The sequence below is a fragment of the Lolium rigidum genome, chromosome 5 (assembly GCF_022539505.1).
Source record: "Lolium rigidum isolate FL_2022 chromosome 5, APGP_CSIRO_Lrig_0.1, whole genome shotgun sequence".
Taxonomy (NCBI): domain Eukaryota; kingdom Viridiplantae; phylum Streptophyta; class Magnoliopsida; order Poales; family Poaceae; genus Lolium; species Lolium rigidum.
In genome coordinates, this window is record NC_061512.1 from 22,257,898 (window position 1) to 22,281,784 (window position 23,887).

Consider the following 23,887-nt stretch of genomic DNA (forward strand, 5'->3'; position numbering starts at 1 on the left):
AAACACCACACTGCAATATCCATGACGCCCTTTGTATATACCTTGCCAGCCAAACGAGCAGTTCTTTCATGACCAGTGCATGCAATCGATGCTTCCAAGCATTCTAGAGAATCCTCTGGCAGCATTTTGTGCCATGATCCTTGCAGGCTCTTCCTCAGTTGGCCCTCTCAAGTATTATTGCCAAACTTTCCCACCACAGCTCGGCAAAACTTGTACATGCATTCAATGGCAATAGACTCACTCATGCGGAGGTAGTCATCCTGTGTATCAGCAGGTGCTCCGTATGCAAGCATTCTCATGGCGGCGGTGCACTTCTGAATCGACGAGAACCCGGCAACGCCTATAGCTTCGTGCTTGAGCTTGAAGTAGGGGTCGAACTCTCGAACGCTGTGGAGGATATTCATGAACAAACCCTTGCTCATCCTATACCGGCGCTGAAAATTGTCGGCTTGTGTTGCCTCATCTGCGAAGTAGTCGTTGTGCAGCATGGTATGCCCCTCCATCCTCTGCCGGGGCTTCAACTTCTTTCTCCACGACTTTGATCCTCCGCGGCGCGGCCTCTTCAGCTTTTCCGCCTCGGTGTCAATCATTTCCTGGAGGGACGCGATGATCAGCAAATGCTCCCGGATGTCGCCGTCGAAGGCTTACTCGTCCTCCAGCAGTCGGACAAGCATCTTGTCGTCGCTATCCATGTCTGAAGCAAAAGCAATGGTTAAAATTGTGCCGCGGCAGACGAGACAACGAACAGCGGACAATCGCGCCTACCTGGCAAGTCGTCGAACACCTTGTGTGCGTGGAGGTGGGGCGGATTTGACGCCGCGTTCTGGGGTGCGCTGGCGAAGCGGCGGCGGCAAAACGGCCGATGAGAGTGCTAGCCGCGACGATAGTGCCGACTCTCAGAATAGATCAGCCATCGAAACAGCCGGCAAATCCAGCGGTAGCGGAGGCGTGGGAGGCGCGGGAGGGAAGGCGTGACGAGAAATAAAAGGCGCGAACCAACGGTTATGGAAATAGTCGCCGACAGGTGGGAGCCCGCCTCGCTTTTTGTTGTGTCCGGCGTGCCCGGAGCGTCCCCTTGGGAAGGGGACGGGCTCGGGGCGCCGGACACCGTATCGGGCCATGCCGGACAAAAAAGGCTTTGGGGTACGCAGTTGGGATTGTTTTTTTGTCCGGCGCGCCCCAAATCCCTTTGGGGGACGCGACTGAAGATGCTCTTATCCAGGTCAAGATTTTCAGTGGTATTGTTTACCCCCATTTGGGAGGTCCGGGGAAATTTTGATCGGGATTAATGTAGCTTCATTAACTATCGAAAATATCAGAGCCGAAGTTTTATGTCATCTAAGAGCAGGTCCAGGTACCCAAAACCACCCCCTATAGGATATATAGGGGAGAGAGAGGGAAAAATCGGATCCAGCAGCTCCCTTACAGCCTCCCCGAAAAATCTGGCAGAGCTTGATCAATTTAGCAAGTGCTTTCTAGGAGTCAAATTGCTCTTCGGTTACTCGTGGCTGATAAGTAGGCACCTGGACCCGAAGAAACAAAACTTCAGCGGGATGGAGTCTCATGACTGTCGCAAATACTTCTGTATGCAATCCAAGGGATAATGGATGAGCACGTCCTTGCAACGCTGACTGGTATATGTAAATTTTTCGACGTCATCAATTGGAAGTCGATCAGCGTGAAAAAACTCGGAAGGCTGAAGGAAGAGATCGTCGTGATCCTATCCGAGTTTGAGATGTACTTCCCACCTGCATTTTTTGACGTTATGGTCCATCTGCTGGTCCATATCGTGGATGATATCACTAATCTCGAGCCGGCATTCCTGCAAAACATGATGTCGTTCAAATGAATGAAATGAATGTGGTCAATAAAGGATACGGTTCGTATCATGTCACCTTCGGATGAAAGCATCGTGTAGGGATAGCTCACCGAAGAGTGCATCTCTTTCTGCATTAATGATCTAGACTGGTTTGGCCAAAAACAAGCACCTTTGCAAGTTCTAGGGAGTAGCCCACAAAAAATAGAAGGAGGGAAATGCACATGGACTTGTTTGGTCGGACTGCCTACTTTGACCCAACTTTGACAGGACCATCTTAGTAGCGCTACAACACATTGATTTGGTCGATCCTTAATTAACATAGCACAAACCATAATCGCGAACTGTGGCAAGCCGATAACGGAAGCAGAAATATTCAGAGAGCACAACTGCTCTTTCACGCGCTGGTTCAAAGGTAGGATTGGTGCTAATCCCCCCAATGACCTGTGAGGACGAATTATTATTGGCCTTGTCATAAGGCCCAACGCGCAACCTCATGACTTACCAAGTGTACGATATCAACGACTACACATTCTACACAGAGGAAAAAGACAAAAATAGGGATTATAAGAACTCAGTGGTAACGATGTAATCCTATATGGCTGACGTAAAGAATAGATACTACGGAAGGATCGAGAAAATCTAGGAGCATAACTACGCCATTAGTGATTGGTTGGTCGAAGAGGAGTAGGGTGCCCCCCGGTGAAGGCCTTTGACGATGCGAACTTTGTTGACAAGGACGAAGCCGAGGCGGCGACCCTCGAGGATCTCCGATGCATCTCGATGCAGGAGACGACAAAGGCGAAGCAGCGCGAGGAGGAAGACACGCGTTGGGTCTCTACTAGATCCGCTCATACGAGGAGCTGCAGCGGGAGGCTACTCTCGTCGTGTCAAGTCAGCCACCGCGCCCACATGCCCCGGTGAGGTATCTCGGGGCCGATTTTTGGTAAATAGGTTAGTGGCCGCGTAGATTTAGGTATAATCGTATTGATTTTGTAATGTATGTCGTAAATCGAATTGAAATGTACTAATGAACTTGATCTTGCGATGAACTCGATGGTTGGATTCTCCCGTGAAATTTGATTTCGAGTATTTCAGTTCATACATAAGGGATCTGGTCTGCGTGAGCTTGTATTCGGTGCCCTCTACTCTTGTTTTTACAGGTTAAAAATTATGAGACCTTCTTGAGATGCTGCTGAAGGCCGGGATATAACGGAATACCACTTTTGAACTTGAGAGTCTTGTATCCGAGAAAACATTTCAAAATGCCAAAAAAAAGTTATGAACAAAAATTTGACGCATATATGTCGACATTGTATATATGCACCCTAAGTTTCGTTGAAAATTGGTATTTTTTTGTGTCATGTGTGAAAAAGAAAAAGAAATGTCTCGTGAGATTGGATTTTGTACACCTACGATTACAAAAAAAATGCTGGTTTCCCGAAAACTACTTTATGAGAACACATAATGTCAAGAGGTATGCGTCAATTTTTTTTGCTTAGAAACTATTGACATTTTAAACTATGTTTAAAATTTATTTAAAAAACCGGGAGCATATGGTTTGCTACACATGCTCCAGTTTTGGGGGAAACGGATGAACGAATAAACCCTAGTTCTCCCCTCATCTGCGGCCGTCGCCCATCCTCAGCCTAGCACTCGCCCATCCTCAGCCTACTTCACCCCGTCGCCCTCGTCCTCCTACTCATCTTCTCTCACCCGCAGCCCCCCGATCTCCCGGTGCGACGGCAAGCCGAGCCACCGGCTAGTTACTTTCACCGATTGACCTGCCCATTTCGGTCAGCAGGAGTGGCGGCGGCGGCGGAGTGAACCCAGGGTGTTCCGATGTAATCTCCTTCCCTATCTTCCATTCCTGATTCTTTCTGTATGCCCCGATGCTCATTCTTGTTTTCTGTACACTATCCGGGCAAAATTTCAGATGTCCGAATCTGGCAATACAGCGCCTCCCGCCGGGTCATTCCACAGCGACGAATCCGTCGGGCCAAACAAGCGAAAGAGGAAACGGATGAGTCCCAGTCCCAGCCCAGATATCTGGGAGCAGTACAAACGGATGGAAGATGACCCCAACAAGGCTATATGCAAGTACTGCTCCGATGTCCTTTCCTTCGGCTTGAAAAAGAATGGTACCTCCTCGCTGGTCTCTCATGCCAAATGGTGTAGGAAGAATTCAGAAAGCAACCAAACTCAGTATTTTGTTCGACGTGATCCTGATGACCCATATGGCCCCACCATAGTTCCCTGGAAATACAATGCGCAAGAAGCTAGGACGGCTCTTGCGCGTTTGGTTATTGAAGATGAGCACCCGCTTGTGTTTTCGCAGCACCCGGGTTTTAGCCGCTTCACGTCCAAAGTTTGCGCTCGGTTCAGCGCTCCTCCCAGGAAAACAGTATGCAAAGATGTTCTCCGCGTTTATGAAGATGAGAAAGCAAAGCTGAAGAACTTGTTTCAGGAATCTCCTCAAAGGGTTAGCCTCTCCGTCAGAAAGTGGACGTCTTCAAGGCTTCAGAAGTACATGCGCCTCACAGCCCGGTACATTGACAGCGAGTGGACACTTCACCACAAGGCACTGAACTTCTGTTTGCTAGACAGCCACAAGGGGGGAGACATGGCCAAGGCACTTGATTCATGCTTGCTTGACTGGGGTATTGAGAACGTCACTGCTATTACCATGGAAGATGCAAGCTCAGATGATATAGAGTACATGAGGACAGCGTTGAATAATCGGGGTGCTACCATTTCACAAGGAAAATATCTTCACATGAGATGCTCGGCTCATATTGTTAATCTTGTGGTTCAGGATTGCTTGGAGGCAATTTCTCCTTCCGTCTCTCGCATCCGTGATGCTGTGAAATATGTTAAAAGCTCCATTTCAAGAATGAGCGCTTTCAACAAATGTGTTAAAGGCAGCAAGGTGGAGAGCAGTGAGGTATTGTGTCTTGATGTGTGTGCCAGATGGAACTCAACATATGTTATGTTAGATATGGCTGAAAAGTTTGAGGAGGCATTTGAAAGTTTTCTGCTTAAAGATCCTGCCTACAAGACAGAGTTGGGGGAGAGTAATGGGGTTCCACAACACACAGATTGGGAGCATGCTCGTAAATTTACCAAATTTCTGAAACATTTATACAGACTCACATGTGGAGTTTCAGAGGCTAAGCATGTTTATTCCCACATGTTGTTTCAAAATGTTGCCGCTATAAACGAGCTGTTGACACGTTTCTGTGACGGCGATGATGATAATACCTTCAAACCTGTTGCTATTAAGTTGAAGGAGAAATACATTAAGTATTGGGGGGATCCTGAAGAGATGAACATGTTGATATTTGTTGCTGCTATTCTTGATCCGAGGTACAGGCAATCTGAATATTTCTTCACTTTTTCTTCATTTTATCTACCAATCCATACTAATGTGTGATCTCTTGCTTAATGGAAGGACCAAACAATCTGAACGTTTGAAGATACTTGTTTTATTGACATATGGTGAGACTAGAGGTGAACAAGTATTGGAGAAGGTAAATCAGACATTGCACTCTCTTTTCGAAGAATACAAGTGCTTGTATGAGCAAGTTGGAAGCGAAGGTGATGGTTCAGAAACAGAACCTAGTTGTAGTGAATCAAGTTTTAAACACTACCTGTATTTATACCAAAAGGAAAGGAAAGCTGCAGCTGCTGCAGATGGCAGAACTGAATTAGAGAAGTATATTTCTCAAGAGGTTGAATGGCAGTATTCAGGTTTTGACATTCTCACTTGGTGGAAATATAAAACACACGAGTTTCCAATACTTTCGCGCATGGCTCGTGATATATTGGCCATCCACATGTCAACAGTTTCTTGTGAATCAGCTTTTAGTACCGGTGGTTGTGTTCTTGATGAGTTTAGAAGCTCCTTGCCTCCTTTGGTGGTGCGAAGTTTGATATGCGCACAAGATTGGGTTCGTCAACCATCGAATGACGCAAAGAGTTGAGTGAACTCAAGGTAATAAATTCTGTGTACAATATCAATGTGTCATTTTCACTACTACTTTCCTTTTGCATTATCAGTTTTGTTGTCATTTAGGCATCTTACTTGCAACTGATGCTTTGGAACCAGGTCCAACTTCCAGCAGCAAGCATCTGCTGACTCAGAGCGGCGTTGATGCTTCGAAGAATGATTGGATGGAGCCATGGCGACGTATCGAAACTCTTGTAATTACCAAATTATGGCACATGACGGTTCAGAATTTCGATGTTCTATATAATCCTCTAGTGTTGGAAGCTGGACTCTCCTTGAACTCTGTTGACAGTTTGACTCTAAATCCGTTATATATATTGGCGTATCATATATTTTAGAACTTCAACTCTGGAAATGAAACTGCTTGCACTTTTGGGCTGTGCATCCGTAATTGTGTTCGTAGTATGCGGACTTCATCTGCAAAATGATTTGTTTCATTTCTTGACCCAGCCGGCTGCTTGGGCTACCCAATGTTTTATGTTCGATCTGGGGCCTGAACCGGCCAAACTTGTGCTGCTGAAGATGAAGGAAGGATGTTTTTTTTGCTTTCCCAGTTTGCTCAGTCTCGTACTTTCTCTTTTTGTTTGTTTGCTTACTTTCTGTGAGTGTCGAGTATAGAGTAGTATGCTGCTGTATTTCGCTGAATAGCATTACCTGTTAAATGTTTGTTTCTGGGTTGCGTGGGCTACGCAGGCAGCGGCATCCATCAGCACGTTAATTTTGTCGACACAGTTTGCTGCCCACTTCAGTTAGCTATCAGATGTTAGTCCTGGAGATGCATGTATTTAGGTCATTTTGCAGTTCTGATCAGAGGTCTGACATAGCTTAACGTCTTGCCCCTGGCGTTGATCTGTGTGGGTGTAACGCGACGTTCATCTCGGTGGGACTCCGCCGCCGCTCAACTCCAGCCCGCTGGAGAGGCCAGCCGTAGACGTAGCCAGGACAGGGGAGGGAGAAATTGGTAGCTTGTACGTTTTGGCAAACTAAATTAGTTTGACAAAACATGCTACATTATGGAAGACAAGTACTCCCTCGTATCTAGTCTATTTTTCGTATATAGGTTCACTCACTGTATCTACTCTATTTTGTAAGCACATAAAACATCTTACATTTCAAATGGAAGAATAGTATTTTATTTAGTTGGTAATGTTGTACTTTTATGCATCATGTAAAAGTTGGCTAACTATTTCTATTTCATGCAAATTTTGGCTAAAATTACTGTGTTTATACCTAGGCAAAACTCGGGTTAGGCCAGGCCGGAGAAAGCCCACAACAGAAACTTAGGCCCAGGCCTGATCGCGGCCTAAGCCTAGGCCATCACTGGAAAAGCCCGTCGAACCTGTTCATTAAATACACATATTTGAGGCTCAGGCCCGGCCTAACGTTTGGGCTTAAAATTTAGGACTAGGCCCATGGGCATGGTCAGGTTGACCAAGCCCTATTTCCAGGCTAGGCTAGGCCATGCCAAGGTACTTGTGATATACTGAGAGAGAATAAGCAATTAGAATCTATGACATGTGGGTCTAATTTGTTAATGGTTGAAGAAAATAGAGGGCCATTGAATCCATTTGGCAAACATACCGTAAGCTCGACTCCTTTGCCCCCCCTCCCCCCCAAACGATTAAACGCAGACACGACACAAACCGTAAGGTTCTTGGAGATGGTCCATTTGCAAGTTAAGAGACTAACTCGCATGTCCTCCACAAGTTAAGGTACCGCCGATGTTATTGGCTTTTTCAAAATTTTATACAAAGATACACTAAATTCAAAATTTAACATAGGCCTACCCTTAGATTCGGCCCTTATTGTATCGATAACAAGCAGACCACACATTCTTGTTTTTCATAAGCCGATTTTAAATAACAACCGTATATATGAAAGTAGCGCTATGGGGTGCATTTACTATTACTAGTACAAATGCCCGTGCGTTGCTACGGGTCCTGAAATTTAATTTCTCAATGCACATATATAATTCACAACTCACTACGTTAAAATAAATAGATATCATAATGTATTAATTACAACATGATAATACTAAACGCAATAACAAGATAACAATGTTGTGCATCTGTGTGGTTTATGGAGTCGTCCCTATGAGCCGAAATTAAGTTACTATGAGCCGTCCCTTAAGTTTATGGAGTTCAAAAGCTACAAAAGGATTATTTAACATATCGGCATTGTAACCGCATAAATCCTACAGATGTCGAACTGAACCTTTTAAGAATTTGGAGAACACAAAGTGCAGCCAAGAAAAGTTCCCAAAAAATCCTACAGATGCCTAATGTGCATTCTTTTTCTCTTATTATGATTTCACTCGATTTGTACCTTGCACCTAGCATAGCTATAGATCCGCCAATTCACTCCAACACTGAATATATAGAGCTATTTTGAGTAGACGCCGAAGTGAATTGACCAAACATCATGTTGGTTCTACAATTACATTGAGGTAATCAGTGCTCATTCCGTGCAAACCAGAAATTTCATTTGTCTGTACTAACTAACTGTATTGATCAGTTCCCAATTCTTCCTGTTGAGCCAAAGAAATTGATTATTATGTTCTGAACTTTCTTTGTCTGTTTGGTCAATACAGTAAGCTAATAATTTTTGTGTTCATATAAATAGATCTAAATTAGAAAAGCATAGCGAAAAAGTACACACAAAAATCGATACAAAGAAGGGCAGCTGAGATAGGCCATTACATAGAAACACCGCGGGGTGCGCATGGTGTGGTCATCCTTACACATGGCCTCCTCAAAGCTAGCACCGGCGTTTGCTTGGCTCCTCCAAGCTTGTTTTAGCCGAGCATCCCAAAGATCCTGCCTTGGTCCACCACGTCCACGAATCTCCCTCCTTATGTAGATCCACCGAATCACCTCGACCTTTCCATTAGCAATCCATGCTTCAAATGACACAGACACCAGGACATGAACATGCATATTCTTTTTTGACAAACTCATACATACGTTGCGAGTCTGCAAAGTAAGTATCAGGTTTGGGGTGCATGATCACTACTGACGAATAGCTCCGAATAGCTAAAATCAAATACCATATTTTTTTTCCAGAAAGGGGAATATAAAATCAGTACCACCACTAAAATAGAAGAAAAAGTAGTACCACCATCAAAAAAGATAAGAATAAAACCAAATCAAATACCATATTTGTTTCTTAAAAGGAGGATAGAAGTTCATATTATCTCCAACATGTTCACATATCCTATTGGCTCCATGCATACTCCATGAATTTTTCAGGTTGTTTGAGAACTCATTGTCAAATTATGAACTTGGTCTGCATATAAACAAAATCAGCATGATGCCTTCTAAAAAAATATGTTGCTTTTGGGCATCAATAGAACTGTAAGATGCATATACTGATTTGCTCATGGCATATGCACATCTATTTATAAACTTGTTCTGCAGATGGCTTTATCTGGGCATTCTGATTTCATTAATTTGTCATTACCCATCATAGCAAAACACAACACAAGGGTCTAAAATAATAACCATACCTGCATAGCAAGTGCTATTTAGTTCAAGAGGATTATGGACCATTTAGACAGAGGGGTGATATCAAAATGACAATTGTACTGCCTAGTGAAGGAATAAAAGAAAACATACTGATATCAAAAGTGATAATTTAAACCAACAACTTGGAAACCTAAATGACAACAGGAACACAGAAGGCACACCATGCGGAGATGAAATACCAGGAACAACTGACTGGCAAGAGCCGCGATAGGCATGCCCGTAGCCACGAGATGTCGACCCAGCCTGCCGTCTAGAGGCAGTCACAGAAGAACCACGCCCGCCGCCATTTCCAAAGTTGTTGTGCTAAACCACTATAAAAGTATGCGAAACACGAACTTTTAAGGATGGGTATTTTTTTAAAAACACATATGGTTTCAGTCTGTATTGGCCACGGTAAGCTAAGTTTCCTCCATCCAAGTGCCCTATGCAGCGATGTAACAGAATTACCTTTGATTTAGTTCAGAACCTCTACTTCTAGACCAAGGCTCTAACCAGTATATGCAAATTTCCACTAAAATGATATCATAATCTGAAATGTTACAAAGGTTCTAAGATAGTAAATACGAACTTGCCTGTAGGTGTATGAGATAACTAACCACATAATCAACAACGTAATTCACATGATACCATGCATATACCCACTCTCCAAATTAACACCTGACAGCTCCCCCTTGCATATGGCCGCTCTCCAAACTCCACACAATCAGCACGATAAATAAATTGCACAGGAACTTACGGAGGGACAACCCAAGTACCTGTACTTCACTAAATAGGTTGTGTGCATCAAAATCATCTTTCCTGTCATGGTTGCCTCACTTCACCTTCATGTGACTCTACTTAAGCTGCATAATATACACTAAGAATAACTGTGAGAATACACTGGAAAGTATCAGACTGCTTAATCTACATATGCACTCCTAGAAAACTTTACTACCCAGTGTCCCTAAATATCCAATTAGCATTCAAGTACATATGATAGATCTAGTTCACTTCAATTTACTTTGAAAAAATCCTTGCAGTTCCACTGATAAGAAGATGCTTGCATCTAAAGAGGTACAATTAAAAATCTTATTCTCTTAGGAGCAGCTACCAACAGGCAAGGAAGATAATTTGGCATCACAATAAAAATCACATAATCACCTTGCCTTTTAATTTCCATGTCCTCATGCTTGTATGATTGATGTGTACCTACCATGAAGTTTAATTTAGTTTCTTCATATGAATCAGCAAGGCTATACATTTGCAACAACGTGAAACAGAGAGGTGATGAGGCTAACAATGAACTGCTCACAATCACCTAGTGCGTCATTAATAAGATGAGAAAATGTTTGAGTTGCCATGTATAAACACAAACACATGCATTTTTGTGAAAGGGGGACATCCCCAATCTGAATGGCAAGAATCTGATCTTCTTAGCCGCGCTCCTATAGAGACAAAGGCCAACCTGAAATAATCAAGATATGTGAGGTTGATTTAAAAAATCAAGATATGTGAGGAGAGGGGAAACAAAATCAAACAGACGAGGAGAGGGAGCACGCCTGGTACTGCAGCACCAATGTACACCAATGATCTGGTGGGAGGGGTAATGACGACCAGACGTAGGGACTGGAAGATGATGCGCCATGGGTCAATTACAACACCACCTACCACTCTGTGTCCTTCTTCCCAGCAGCAGCAATTGTCGAGGACGAGCAGGAGACAAGGGCACGCCGGCCGTAGCACCGTGCTCGATCCACCAAATGCACACACGAATTGAAAATTTAACGAACATTTAGTAGAGCTAAAAGGAACACCAATGATACAAGTGTTGTTGCCAGTAAGCCAACCATCATGAAGATATATATGGTAGAGCTAAAAGGAACACCAATGATCCCAAATTCTTTTCAAGAGCTAACAATCACTACCATAATAGTAAAAAAATTCAACAATCTAATACAGGAGGCATGAAGGAGCATGAACAAAAAAATTAGAAGGGAAAGCAACAGTACAGAGAATGACAGGATATGGTTGCCTTATTGTGACTCATTCATGAGCATCCCCAATGACCATGTTTTAGAGTATCATCTGCAGCACCACATGCAAGGCTAAATTTATTAGCTTTGAAATTTAGCAACGCTATGCCAGAATATGATACCAAGAAACATGCACCACTCATATTTTAACTAACAACCAAGCTAACATGTTATTCTTATTCCTTCCTCCCCCTTAAGAGTTATATAAAGTGAAGGCAGTAAATATGGGATGTGCCAGAATGGATTAGTTCGACAAGGCAACTCCAGTTGTTCCATTTAGCCAAGTTTAGCTTTTTAATTGTAACTGTTATAACTTTTTAATTGTACCTGTTACCCAAAAATGTACAGACCGTAGCATTCAGGTTACAATATTTTCGACAATCTTCTAGAGAAATTATGTAGAAGAGTTCTACAGACCACTACATTCACATATCATGAAGTTAAGGTGGTCCATAATCAACAACGGATTTACTCTCTTAATACTTAACTATGACCGAAATATATATATGTACCATGCTTAGAATTTAAACCCTTAATGTAGAGGCCCTTTTTCTGCGCAGAGCCTTATCTTTTGGTTGCCGCCTCTAGATGTAGTAGATATACATCATGTTAATTCACACTTCACAGGGACAATGGAGATCATTTGGCCTCGATATATAGATGGTGGTTAGATGAAAAATTGCTATTGACATGAGCACAATAAAATTATATGCTCACCTCCAGGAACAGAAAACAAAAGTTATTGCTAGTTTTGTGGTTATTCTTTGGTAGGCCTATGATGCACAATAAATAGCAATACATACTCACTGGATTTTTTTTCCATTCCTACAATTTCATTAGCCTGAAGCAAAATAAAATAAAGTGAATCCTCTCCTAACCAAAATATTGTTTTTTTTAAATTACCTTGAGAGATCAATCTCCCTGGAAGCATGCTCTGCGGCAATGGATGTAGAACATAAGCAATACCTTTTCAACACCTAATAGGAAAATCCTCGCTATTGTCTTCAAAAGGTGAGTATCAAAGAATTATCAAAATAACCGAAATTCATAAAATGAGAAACTGATCGTGAATCATATGCTGAGGTAACCTCATCTTTTTCTTAGTTGCAAATGTTCTGAACTTCTGATATGATGACATCACATCAATAATAGATTCTCAAAATTGCAAGCCAAGTTCAAAGTCAGAAATAACAAAGTATCTTTACTATCTTATGAGATATCAATTTGCAATAACAATCAAAATCGTACTCTGAAGCCTTATCTGTGGAACCTCACTAATTCCTTGCAAAACCCAGAGGGAAAATGCTTGTAAATGTCATGCTCTTCAAATACTGAGTTGCCAAGTATGCAAAAAATACAGGAACCCTAGAAATACAAATGCGAGAAATATATTCTTCCACAATCTTATACTTTATGTCCTGTACAGTTCTCATCTGAGGCAGGCATACCATTCTGGTCCATCCAAAAATACCCAAGTAGTAACAGATGACATAAAAATACCTTCTGAACCTAGTTAGATATTTATGGGCAACAATAATCAAGATTCTTTTCCAGAGCTTCTATGAACATATCCCACGACCTACAGAACAGCAGAATTCAATGTTAGAAAGTCTAATATTTGAAATATTCTTAATCTAGTCAGACTAAAGTCCATAATTTCACATACAAAAATGAGGAAGCAATACTCGTTTGTGCATCTTTTGTTATTTGCTAAAGGCATAGCTATAACTCAGAATATATATTCCTTTGAAACCCAGATCCAGCGTAATAAATTAATATGAAATCCACATTGCCATGAATTATTTTCAAAAGCGTTGGTAGCTATGTACTCTTATATGTACTCTTATTAATTTAGGGGAGAGAGAACTAAATCTAATGGAGACATACTTCAGGATAGAAAAAACCATATCCGACTTTGTTTTCACACAAAGCTTCACACCGCGCAGTGCAAGCAAATTGTACGAAGAGAAATTACAGTTGCTTTGCTCCAAATTTCGTTTTCTATTCATTGATCTAATGTGTTCCTATATTTTCCTGCACACATAAAATGTATGTTTGTCTACAATTCGAAGAAGTACTCTGGAGGATCATTTGAATCCATTTTGACAGGTCCTTCTACGTTTGCTGAAGGCACAAACCACCACTCCCAGATAACCCTGACATATCCTATATGAATGAAATTAACAAAAGGACGAAGTATGTTCTCATCTAGGCTAGATCTGTTGTTAATTAGACGAGCTAAGGGCTCTGAACCATGAAATTGGTGCAAGGGAATTCGCAAGGAGGCACGTGGATACAGTGGATGGGGACTTACACAGGAGTCGGGATGGAGATGGGAGGCGGTCGTCGACAACGAAGTCGAACTGGAGGCGGCGGTGGTCCTTGCGCTCCTGCGTCGGGGTGAGGCGCGGTGGCCAGGGTCGTACAGGATGTTGGTGAGGCGCGGTGGCCGAGGTCGGCAGCGCCGAACCTTAGCGCTCGGTCTCATTGTCGGGGTGAGCGCGGTGGCCTGGTTCGGGCGCCCCAACAAAGGGAGCCCCTGGATCCGCGAGGCCGGGCATCAGCCTACAAAGCGGCGGCAGCTCTTGGTGCTGGTGGCAGCTCGGCTTGGATCTTGGTGTGGTGAACTGGTGACGGCGGCGTTGGATGCGAGATGAGCGATGAGTGACACGGAAGAGACGATGGATTGGTAACATCTGGTGGGCTTGGCCCACTTAGGCGCGGGCGGTCGAGCGGAACGACGAACGTATTAGAGGCGGGGCAGAATACGGAATATGTTTAGTCTTTTTAAGTAGTATATAAGTAGAGATTAATGTGGTCGGAAAAATAGTTTAATTTAGCACTTAATTTTTTCATATCAAATTATCACTCTATATCTCACCGACGGTGTACAAAGCCTAGATCTACTAGATCTACTCCTGGAGTGGAACAAAATAAGAAAGCAATATTTTTAATATAGGAAATCAACAAAACTTTGCACACGGGAAAAAAAGACACAAACTGTGAATACTTCTACTGTAGAAATTTGAAATCTTGAACTATCAAAATATTTTACGGTTTATCCGGGAGTGTATGCTTTTATGAGCCAAAATGCACTCATAACATTGCACATACACATCGATATTGTATATACGGAGAGTAATTTTTGTCCGTTGAATACATGGCAGAAACTGTAGTTTTATGACTAAGCAAAATTACTTACACAGATCACGGTTACACGTGTATCCTCAAGAAGGCACGTGCTAGCCATTCTTGCCCGAGTGAAAACAGAGAACCAAAAATAGAAAGAAAAAAAAACAGACCGCGAAGTGGAGAAGCTCGCGACCCCAAAACCCTAACCCCTGTGACCCTCGACGGCGGCGGCGGCGGCGGCGATGGCGGACGGCGGAGGACGAGCGGCGGCGCTGAAGGACCAGGGGAACGAGCAGTTCAAGTCGGGGAGCTACCTCAAGGCCGCCGCGCTCTACACGCAGGCCATCAAGCTCGACCCCGACAACGCCGCCCTCTACAGGTATCTCGCTCATGTCCTCCTCCCCGCTCGTTTGGTGCGCGGAACCCTAGTGCTCTGACCGGTCTCTTGGGCGGAGATGGGATGACAACGGTGCGCGCGCGCTTAGTTTGGTCAGGCGGGTGCTGCGAAATGGTGTCCCTAGCGTTTCCTGTGAAAAGATCAAATCGGCGACTCTAGATATTTCTTGATTAGCTTAAAGTTTGGATTTTCGGCAATGGGTGCGGCAAACATTGCAAGTTTTCGGTGAGGATTTGTCGGAACGTTTAGTACTCAGTATGTTGAGTTGTGGTTTAAGTTGTGGAGCTTCCAGACTTCAATGGCTACATTTATGTTGACACTAGATAAGTAGCTAACCCTTGTATGGTGATGTCGTTGAAAAATTTAGTCTTGCGTGGTCCCTGAAATATATGTGGTGATGGGATAGCACATTGATGCACAATATTTGGCTATTTGCTGAACTTTAGCACATGACTGGTTTGGCGTACATACGAAAAGGCAAACAAATTCCAAAGTGCCCTTTATCCATTTCAAGCCAAAGAAAATCCCTTTACTGTCATTGGCTCAGGAGGATATAGTTCTAGATGCAAATAATATTCTTAAATGTAGGAAGCGCTCTTTTCCTAGTACTGTCTGCTCCAAAGAAAAAATGCTGTTGATTTTGTCACAAACCTGTACTCTGACCTAGTATTGCTATAATATGAGGCACATGATGAGAATGAACACAGAGGACAATTAAACATCCCAGCTAACTGATTTACGCAGTTAGCACTCAGCACCTCAGCCCTCGGGTGAGAGACTTAATGTTAAACTCCAAACATGGGGTGTGGGGAACGAAACTGCAGCAAGTGAGAACGAATAGGATTTTAGGAAAACACCGATCATGTGATGTGCCCAAAAAACATTTTGTAAATGCTGCTTGAGCAGATAACTTGGAATTTATTGTAGACATGTTATAGGATCAAGGATTGCGAGTCGACGAGTCGACGGGTCATTCTGGGGCAGCGACTCAGAGACTAGTCAAGACTAGTCTCGACTCAGCAAGACTCATGTTTAACACTAAATTACTAATGTGTTTAATGTAGGATAGAATATAAGGCTAGGGATAGAGGAGTGGGGGAAACCCGGGCAATTCCTTCCAATGGCCAAGGCCTTCCTCTTGTCCATGAACCAGCAGCCTACAGGTTGGGGACAGGGGAGTGGGGGAAAACCTGGGCAATTCCTTCCAATGGCCGGCAGGTTCTTGCAGAGGCGGCGGCCAAGGGAGAGAACACCAAGATGTGTTTTGGCTTTTGGGTTTGAGCGGGGGAAACTGTCTCTCGATCTTGGTTTCACGGGGGAACACGGGGGAAAATGGGAATGGGAGGAAAGAATGGAAAAAATTATAACATGTGGGGTCATTTTTTAAGTCGACCGACTCACAAACCTGGACTAGTCGAGACTAGTCAAGACTAGTCGATCGACTCGATCGACTCATCAAATGAGTCGAGTCGACTGGCCGAGTCGACCTTGCAAATGCGACTTGTAGACTAGTCGTCGACTAGTCTCGACTAGTCTTTCGACTCGAAATCCATGTATAAGACATAATAATCAAACGGGGAGGCTTGTTTGCTAGTAAAAACTAAAATGAAGTAGGATCGTATTGTGTCTTGAAGCTGAAAAAATTCTGCAATGGCAACCTAGGAGTAACTATCCTATAATTTATGTTATGTACTTATGTTGTATGTATATGCTGTTGAGAAATTCTGACTACCCCTTTTACTAAAATCCCTGCCAGCAATCGAGCTGCTGCATTTCTGCACCTGGTTAAGCTGAATAAAGCACTTGCTGATGCCGAAACGACAATAAAACTGAAGCCACAGTGGGAGAAGGTATATAAATGTCAAGTTACTCTCTGCTGTCATTTAGTCTGCTATCAAATTTCACAGCCTATCTTCTTTCGTAATATAGGGTTATTTCAGGAAAGGATGTGTTCTGGAGGCCATGGAGCAGTATGAGGAGGTTAGAGTAAAAATAGCAAATTTATACCATCACCTTTGATTAATAATGGGGAGAGAGATTCTACCCTGCCCTCCCTCTCTTTTTTTCTATTCTGTAAAATGTAAAACTTTTACCAAATGTCCATGTCTACTATGCCCGAACAAGTTGAGAACAATCCAAGTCATAAATGCATAGTTTCAGCTGTAAATATCTGAAGGTGAGATTAGATGACTACTCAGTTGATGTTCATTGTTGCAAATTTGATAACTGATGGAACAATAATGTGTCACAAATTTATTTTATGTTTGAACCATACAACAACCTTGTATTTTCTGTTTGAATTGTTTAAGTTATGACTCGACTTCTCCTTCATCCAACTGAGTATCCATAGATCATCTCAAAACCTATGTTATTTATTTTGAGATGAACCATTTTTTTTATTGCATGTGCTTAGAACCAATATTATGCTGATCTCTGATGTCGTCATATTACGTTCTGTTGCAGGCAGTATCTGCTTTTCAAATAGCTTCACAGCACAATCCACAAAATACAGAAGTCTCCAGAAAAATCAAGAGGCTTACTCAGTTAGCAAGGGAACAGAAACGAGCTGGTGATGTGGAGAACATGCGTTCCAATATTGACCTTGGGAAGAACTTGGGGTCATTGAAAACCGAGCTGGTGAGTTTTATGATTGCAGGCTTATGTGGTATAATGAATTTTGGGTTTCCAATGTACGTTGCATCACATTTCGCCCAGAATGCCACTGGTACTTATATGAAAGTGTGGAAACATGAGCTAATAAGTTGTACCAGTAGGCATTCCATGAAGAATCTTCTCTTTTTATTTCAAATTTATGTGTTTACACTTTTGTACCTTGCCAGTTCCAGTTCATAGGCACTTGTTTAATCAGGTTATAAATTTTTGAAAATTGCAAATGTTTATACACATGTACCGAGTAGACTACATCATAAGTATTTTGTACTTTGAGTTTGACTGTAGACAAAATAAAAGGGCTTTTTTCGGTTGTAGACAGAGTATGTTTCATCATTTATATCTCGTCATATATATTTTTTCATTTCAGGCTGCAAAGTATGGAGATGCAGAATTGGCACAAAATATCTCCTCATTTGTTATCAATGTAATGGAATCAGCGGTGAAGGTTTGGCATGACACTGGAAAAGTGGATCCAAGGGTCAATTTTCTTCTTGATGACCAGAAGACTGATACTGAAAAATATGCTCCAGTGGTTAACATTGAAAAGGTATTATGCTGCTCGTGCTTAAGGATGCTCCATTCTCCTGCTTCATATAAACTTGTACCGTGCAGAAATCTTGAGGTTATATAGTACTCCCTCCGTCCCACCAATGGTCTCAACTTTGTCAAAATTTGGATGTATCTACCTACTAGATAGTGTCTAGATACATCTAAATTTTGACAAAGTTGAGACAACTTTATGGGACGGAGGGAGTACTAAGGATCAGCTTCATTTTTATTTCTATTTGTTGATTTTTTTTGTTACAACTTCCATATCGAAGTTCGGACTTATCAACACTGATATGCTTTCCCTTCTTTTATAGGCCTTTGAGTCACCCGACACCCATGGCAGTTGCATTCCGTATTTGCGGCAGTATACCGTTGAATCTTACTCAAAGGCTGCTTGTATGGTAGCACCTAAGGGAATCATCTCCTACCCACAGGTTCGATTCATCTCTTTTATGTGTTTTTATGATCTGTGTTATCCAGAGTTTGTTATTGCACCCTTTGTAGTGATATAGTTCTTCCCTTGACAAATCAAACATGGTCCATCATGTACAGGTCTGGAAAGGGACGGGATCGAGAAAATGGAAGCTTGATCAGAGTGATGGATTCTTTGTACAATTTGAATCACCGATTTTGCGGAAGATATGGTTTGTTCCTAGCACAACAGAAAAGGGGCGAACATTGTGCAGGTAATTCCTCTTTCCGCATAAGACCTTTGCATGCACATTTACCTATGACTTGGCAATTCGAAATTCTCAAGCTAAAAATCCAAATAGATGTCTGTTGTGGCATGCTGTTATCACCTACTTTAGGCTTTTATTAATTGTACTTGTGCTAAAGTTTTGCTGATCCTTCAAGATTCCTCCTAAGTTAGGATAGCCAGTTCTGGCCATTCATAACATTATTAGTAAGTCAACACTCACCAATCAAATAATCAACTAGTCATTGTTGTGTGCGCCACTCCAATATTAATTTTGTTCACGCGGTTAAAAGTCCAAAAAATGCAACAACCCACTGTAATGCACTCACGTGGATATTCTTTTAGAGTTCCGCTGGTATCTATAATTACCAAAAAGGGAAATTACTAGCCTTCCCTTTAAGCCGCCATGTATCCCATTATGCTGAGCTCTACAGTTGGTGTGTTGTGTCTTGTGATGCTCGACACCTTTTGCACCTTAGTGCATTTGTTGCACTGCCAAGTACTTTACAACCTTATTAATACTCCCTCTGTCCCGAAAAGGATGTCTCTGATTTTTCTAAATCCGGATGTATTTAGACACAATTAAGTATATATATACATCCAAATTTACACGAATGTAAGCCATCCTTTTTGGGATGGATGGATTAGTTCTTTTTCTAAAGTTATGCTGATCCTTGAAGATTCCTCTTTAAATTTAGGATATCCAGTTGTGGCTATTCATAACATTGGTAAGTCAACACACTAATCAACTAATCTCAAAAATAAGCAACGAGTCATTGTTTTGTGCTGCATTGTGTTATTAATTTGTTGGCAAGATTTAGACAATGAAACAAGGCACTGTGTGAACGTAATGCACTCACGTGTATATTCTTTTAGAGTTGTGCTGGCATGTATAAATACCAAAAAGGGAAACTAGTATCCTTCCCTTTACGCTGCCATGTATCCTGTTATGCTGTGAACTCTACAGCATGTTTGTTGTGTACCAGTTGTTGGCACCACCATCCTGTGACGCTTAACAACTTTCACGACCTCATTAGATGCATCTGTTGCACCGCATAGTAGTAGTACTTTACAACCTTGAGTCATGCCTTTGGGGTTGCTTTCACAACCTGTTGGATAACTATCACTCTTACCAGCTCTTTATGGCAATCACAAGCTTTTATAGTTGTACGGTGTATCTTCTTTTAACACTTGTGCATGCAGGAGCCCTGAGCCCTTGGACATTACCATCCACGAAATCATCCCTCGAATATTCAAAGAGACTGAAGCTGCCTGAAGGACATACGTGCAGTCGACGTCCCCGTGATTCCACCTTTGATCGCATCATTGGTCCGTATTCCTCCCAGTGGTTGGTTTACGGTTGAGAAGGCGGCAGGTATCTTCTCACACAGGAAGGAAGAAGCAGATGCCATATTTTGTGAACCGGAGATGGTTCCTGTATCGGTGTTGCGTAGATCCAGGCACTCCAGTTTTGCTGCTCTCGGTTTGGTTTCTACCGTATGTGGTGATATATTTTTTTGTTGTTGTGTGTACAAGAAGCTTTGGTGGGGTTACGGCAGTCATTTTTTCTTTCATTGCTAAAAAAAACTTGGAATATGTATTTTAGAAGCTTGTGATTTTATTGTGTTATTGTGTGGCTGGTCCGGCCCACGCTGGTGTGTTGAAAGCATACCGAAATTCTCTCCTGAACCATGTACATGGAGGGATGGGTAATATGATGATTGTGGCCTAGAAATGTGGCAAGTGACACATCGCCATCAGTTGGTTTTGAGGCTCATGATTTGCTCATGATGTGATGTAAAGAATGTGTAGACGTACGTGCCTGCTTCGTGACCTAATTAATTAATTATTAGAACCCATGGGTATTCGGTGCTATGTAGTGGCTCCCATCTCTTTTTTTCGATCAGAAGTGCATGGATAGGGTACAGCTGCAATGGTTAGCGTTGGTGATTGGAGACGTGGCATTTCGTGTGCAAGATATGTAGCTGTGTTTTGGTGTATCCATCTGATCGATCTTCATCGTCATGGATGGCCCCATTTAAAATTCATAGATCATTGGTGTAGGCTTGAATTTTCATAAAGAGACTATAGTTGTATGTAAAAATAAACATGCGAACGCACGCATAAATGCAAATGAAAGTCTGATCTGCACTGTGTCGATCAGCTGTTCCTGCAAGCGATGGAAGGCGACGGGCTGCTGCTTTCGGTGGCCGTCCACCGTTTGTTTCCGGCGAGAGAGAGAGCAACGCTGGGATTCAAGCAAGGATCATGTGACCAAGCTCGATCGTAATAAGTAGAGTAGCCTGATGGTACGTATTAATGGGCGGTGATGTATTTACGCCGTCACACGCCATGCGACCGGTGCAGTGGCAGCAGCTGTAGCGGTGTAGCCTGCACCTACAAGGGACCTGTGGCTACGGGATCTTTCGCTGTAGTAATGGATGAGCTCGCTCTGTTCAGTTCAGCTGCAACTCTGCATATGTAGAAGCGGAAGTAAAAGCACATGTATAAATGATAAAGCGTAATAAAAGCATATTCATAGTTACCTATCATATAACGTGCTAAGAGCATCCCCACTCGTTGGCACTCCCCACGCCCAAATCCGGCGAAATTTTCGTCCGGATTGGAGGAAGATTTGGCGTGGGGAGGAGTAGTTTCCCAGTCGTGTGCTCCCCAAGCGGCGTTTCTCGGGGAAAAAGAGGATGGCTCGGGGAATCCGGACGAAAGAGGAGACACGTGGGCGTGGGCGGTTGGTTTAGCTTCATCCGGAGTCCCCGGGAAATCGAGGATGGCATGGGGAGTCCGGACGAAAATAGGCTCAAATCCGGACCAAAACGAGGAACCAGGGGCCTGACTGGGCCGTTTTTCGCCGTCCGGATGAAAAAAAGTGGTCGTGGGGGGCTTCTCGGGAAGACTAGTGGAGATGCTCTAAAGAACGATGCATTGTGAAAGGTCTAAAAATGTCCAGTCGCATCCCTCAAACACCGAATAGGAGACTCGGCTGATCCAACTAGGTTTATTTTAATTTTGAAAAAATTAACCATATTTTTAAATAATTTAGTAAAATTTAAAACACTTACATAAATAGTTTGGCGCATACATAAATAGTACTGTATTACAACAAATATAAAATAAAATAACATAAAATAAATAATTTATACAATTCATCAGTAATAAAAGGTGTACAGTAACAGAAATTATGGGGAACCAACCTAAGGTTGGGTGGTTAGGAGGGTGGTTGTACCCCCAGCCCACCAGAGTTCAAACCTTAGGTTTGACATCCGTGTGTCTCATAAAGGCAAAATATTCATTCAGTGGGAAGCGATGTTCCCGTCGACAGCGAGACGTCTGTGGTGACTTCGTCAATTTCAAGATTCGATCCGCCGGCTCAGTTTTTCGGAGGTGCTCATAAGAATAGGGTGTGCGTGTATGCCTTCATAAAGGTGAGTATATGCGTGTGTATGTGAGCGCTCTGTGTTTCTCAAAGAAAAAAAAAGACGCACATTATGAATACGCATGATGCGACACGGGCGCGCCAAAAGGCCAAACTAGCGAACTCGCCGATGGATTTATGGGTGTACGTACGGGACGCGTGAAGTGACCTGAGCAAAAGTACATAGGCGTATGCTGCCAAGTGCAAATGCAAGCTATCCATCAGATTTTGGATCGCCAGCGTGAAGTGACCTGAGCAACGGGAGAATTGTTTATCCGTCAACAGTATTGTATTGTAGGATCGTATCGTAATATCACGATGTTACGAGATTTCTACTTTTTTGAATATAAGCAATTTTTATGTTAAATAAAATAGTTATCTTCCATATGTTTCTGAAAAAAACATACTTTCATGTCATATTATTCTCGTGAGGGATTGGTATATTATATTGTAGACTTATAGCATGCAGCCCAACACCACACGAGAAATGCAGAGACGAAAAATAGTATATTTAGTCCGCATCAAGAAACCAATAAACCAATTACCTGCTTATAAGGATTGATGATGTCAGCAACTTAACAAATTCTTTGATTAGTTTTAACTAGCGCATGGTATCACCTGTCATAGAAGTATCGTGATACTACCAATTCAAGGCATGGTATCGTATTCTGACAGCGATACCATCCGATCATGATGCACTATGCGATACGTATCGTTTCAGCCTGATAGGATCTTAGTATCGTAACGATACATGGGTCTCTATCGCGATACTGACAACCATGATCGCCAAACCGACTCGAGTGCGGGTTTATTTCTTCTCCTCTTTTTTGTACAGATGCATCAACACCAGACTCGTCGTGCTCCCCATTGATCTCCCCTCGATTTTTTTTTTCTTTCTCTTTTAGAGCAGATTTAGTGCACACGAGCAGAATTTTGAAATATATAAAAATTACACTTTTGTGTTCCAAAATATCTTCAAATTTATTTAATGAATAAATACACATGCCCTGAAAACTCATGCGAAGTTTCGGTAGAAATTGCAGAAAAAATTGTGCTTGTACATAGAGATAGAAACTCAGATTTTTGTCCGAAATTTGTTTTGTATATCTGAAAATACAACTCATTTTCCTCCAAAATTTATATCGAACCTTCAGAATGCTTGTATGAATGTTTGTAATTAATTTCAGATTCTTTCAAATCTAAAAAAAAGTGACTTCAGCCTTTGAAGGTGAAGTTTTGGTTCTACCCATTCCCAAAGAAAAAAGAAAAGGTGCCTGGTGGGACTCATGTGGCAGTGAAACGGGAGTGTCCACGAGGCGCTGCCACTCCTGATTGTATCCCATCTGTCTATCGAAGCCAAGGCAAAGAAGTTCGGTTAAAGGCTTAAAGCCAACGGACAACACAGTTTCAGTCAAAGCATGAGGATGGACGATAAATCGTTCTATAGTTACTCGGCTTTTGTGAAGTGCTAACCCGGCCGGCCTGGTCAAGAGAAACAGGAAAAGCGAAAAGGATAAAGGTCTTCTTTGCAAAAGTTCCCCTGTTACTAGTGTGTGGTCAAGTCAAAGGCTACAAAATTGTGAATGATTCTATTATTCCCGTGATGTAACCAAATAAGAGTGTTGTATTTTCATGTCATGTAGTA

General features: G+C 42.4%; 2 protein-coding genes across 2 annotated transcripts; both read left to right on the plus strand.

Annotated features, from left to right (window-relative positions):
• Positions 1-1,603: 1,603 nt before the first annotated feature.
• LOC124655716 (zinc finger BED domain-containing protein RICESLEEPER 2-like) lies at positions 1,604-5,799 on the plus strand. Its single transcript, XM_047194568.1, has 3 exons — positions 1,604-1,768; positions 3,753-5,182; positions 5,268-5,799. The coding sequence occupies exons 1-3, from the start codon at positions 1,604-1,606 to the stop codon at positions 5,797-5,799; spliced, it is 2,127 nt and encodes a 708-aa protein (XP_047050524.1).
• Positions 5,800-14,720: 8,921 nt separating this feature from the next.
• On the plus strand, positions 14,721-20,558 carry LOC124657843 (tetratricopeptide repeat protein 1-like). The gene is made up of 8 exons (XM_047196329.1): positions 14,721-14,872; positions 16,647-16,740; positions 16,820-16,870; positions 17,354-17,527; positions 17,931-18,110; positions 18,427-18,546; positions 18,665-18,798; positions 20,013-20,558. The coding sequence occupies exons 1-8, from the start codon at positions 14,736-14,738 to the stop codon at positions 20,083-20,085; spliced, it is 963 nt and encodes a 320-aa protein (XP_047052285.1). The 5' UTR covers positions 14,721-14,735; the 3' UTR covers positions 20,086-20,558.
• Positions 20,559-23,887: the final 3,329 nt, after the last annotated feature.

Excerpts from the sequence above, each read along its gene's own strand:
- LOC124655716 (XM_047194568.1), top strand. The coding sequence starts at position 1,604 with ATGGATGAGCACGTCCTTGCAACGCTGACTGGTATATGTAAATTTTTC. Across the intron at positions 1,769-3,752 it reads CTGCATTTTTTGACGTTATG|ATGTCCGAATCTGGCAATAC; the intron begins GTCCATCTGCTG and ends GCAAAATTTCAG. Across the intron at positions 5,183-5,267 it reads GCTGCTATTCTTGATCCGAG|GACCAAACAATCTGAACGTT; the intron begins GTACAGGCAATC and ends GCTTAATGGAAG.
- LOC124657843 (XM_047196329.1), top strand. The coding sequence starts at position 14,736 with ATGGCGGACGGCGGAGGACGAGCGGCGGCGCTGAAGGACCAGGGGAAC. Across the intron at positions 14,873-16,646 it reads GACAACGCCGCCCTCTACAG|CAATCGAGCTGCTGCATTTC; the intron begins GTATCTCGCTCA and ends AATCCCTGCCAG. Across the intron at positions 18,547-18,664 it reads GAATCATCTCCTACCCACAG|GTCTGGAAAGGGACGGGATC; the intron begins GTTCGATTCATC and ends CATCATGTACAG.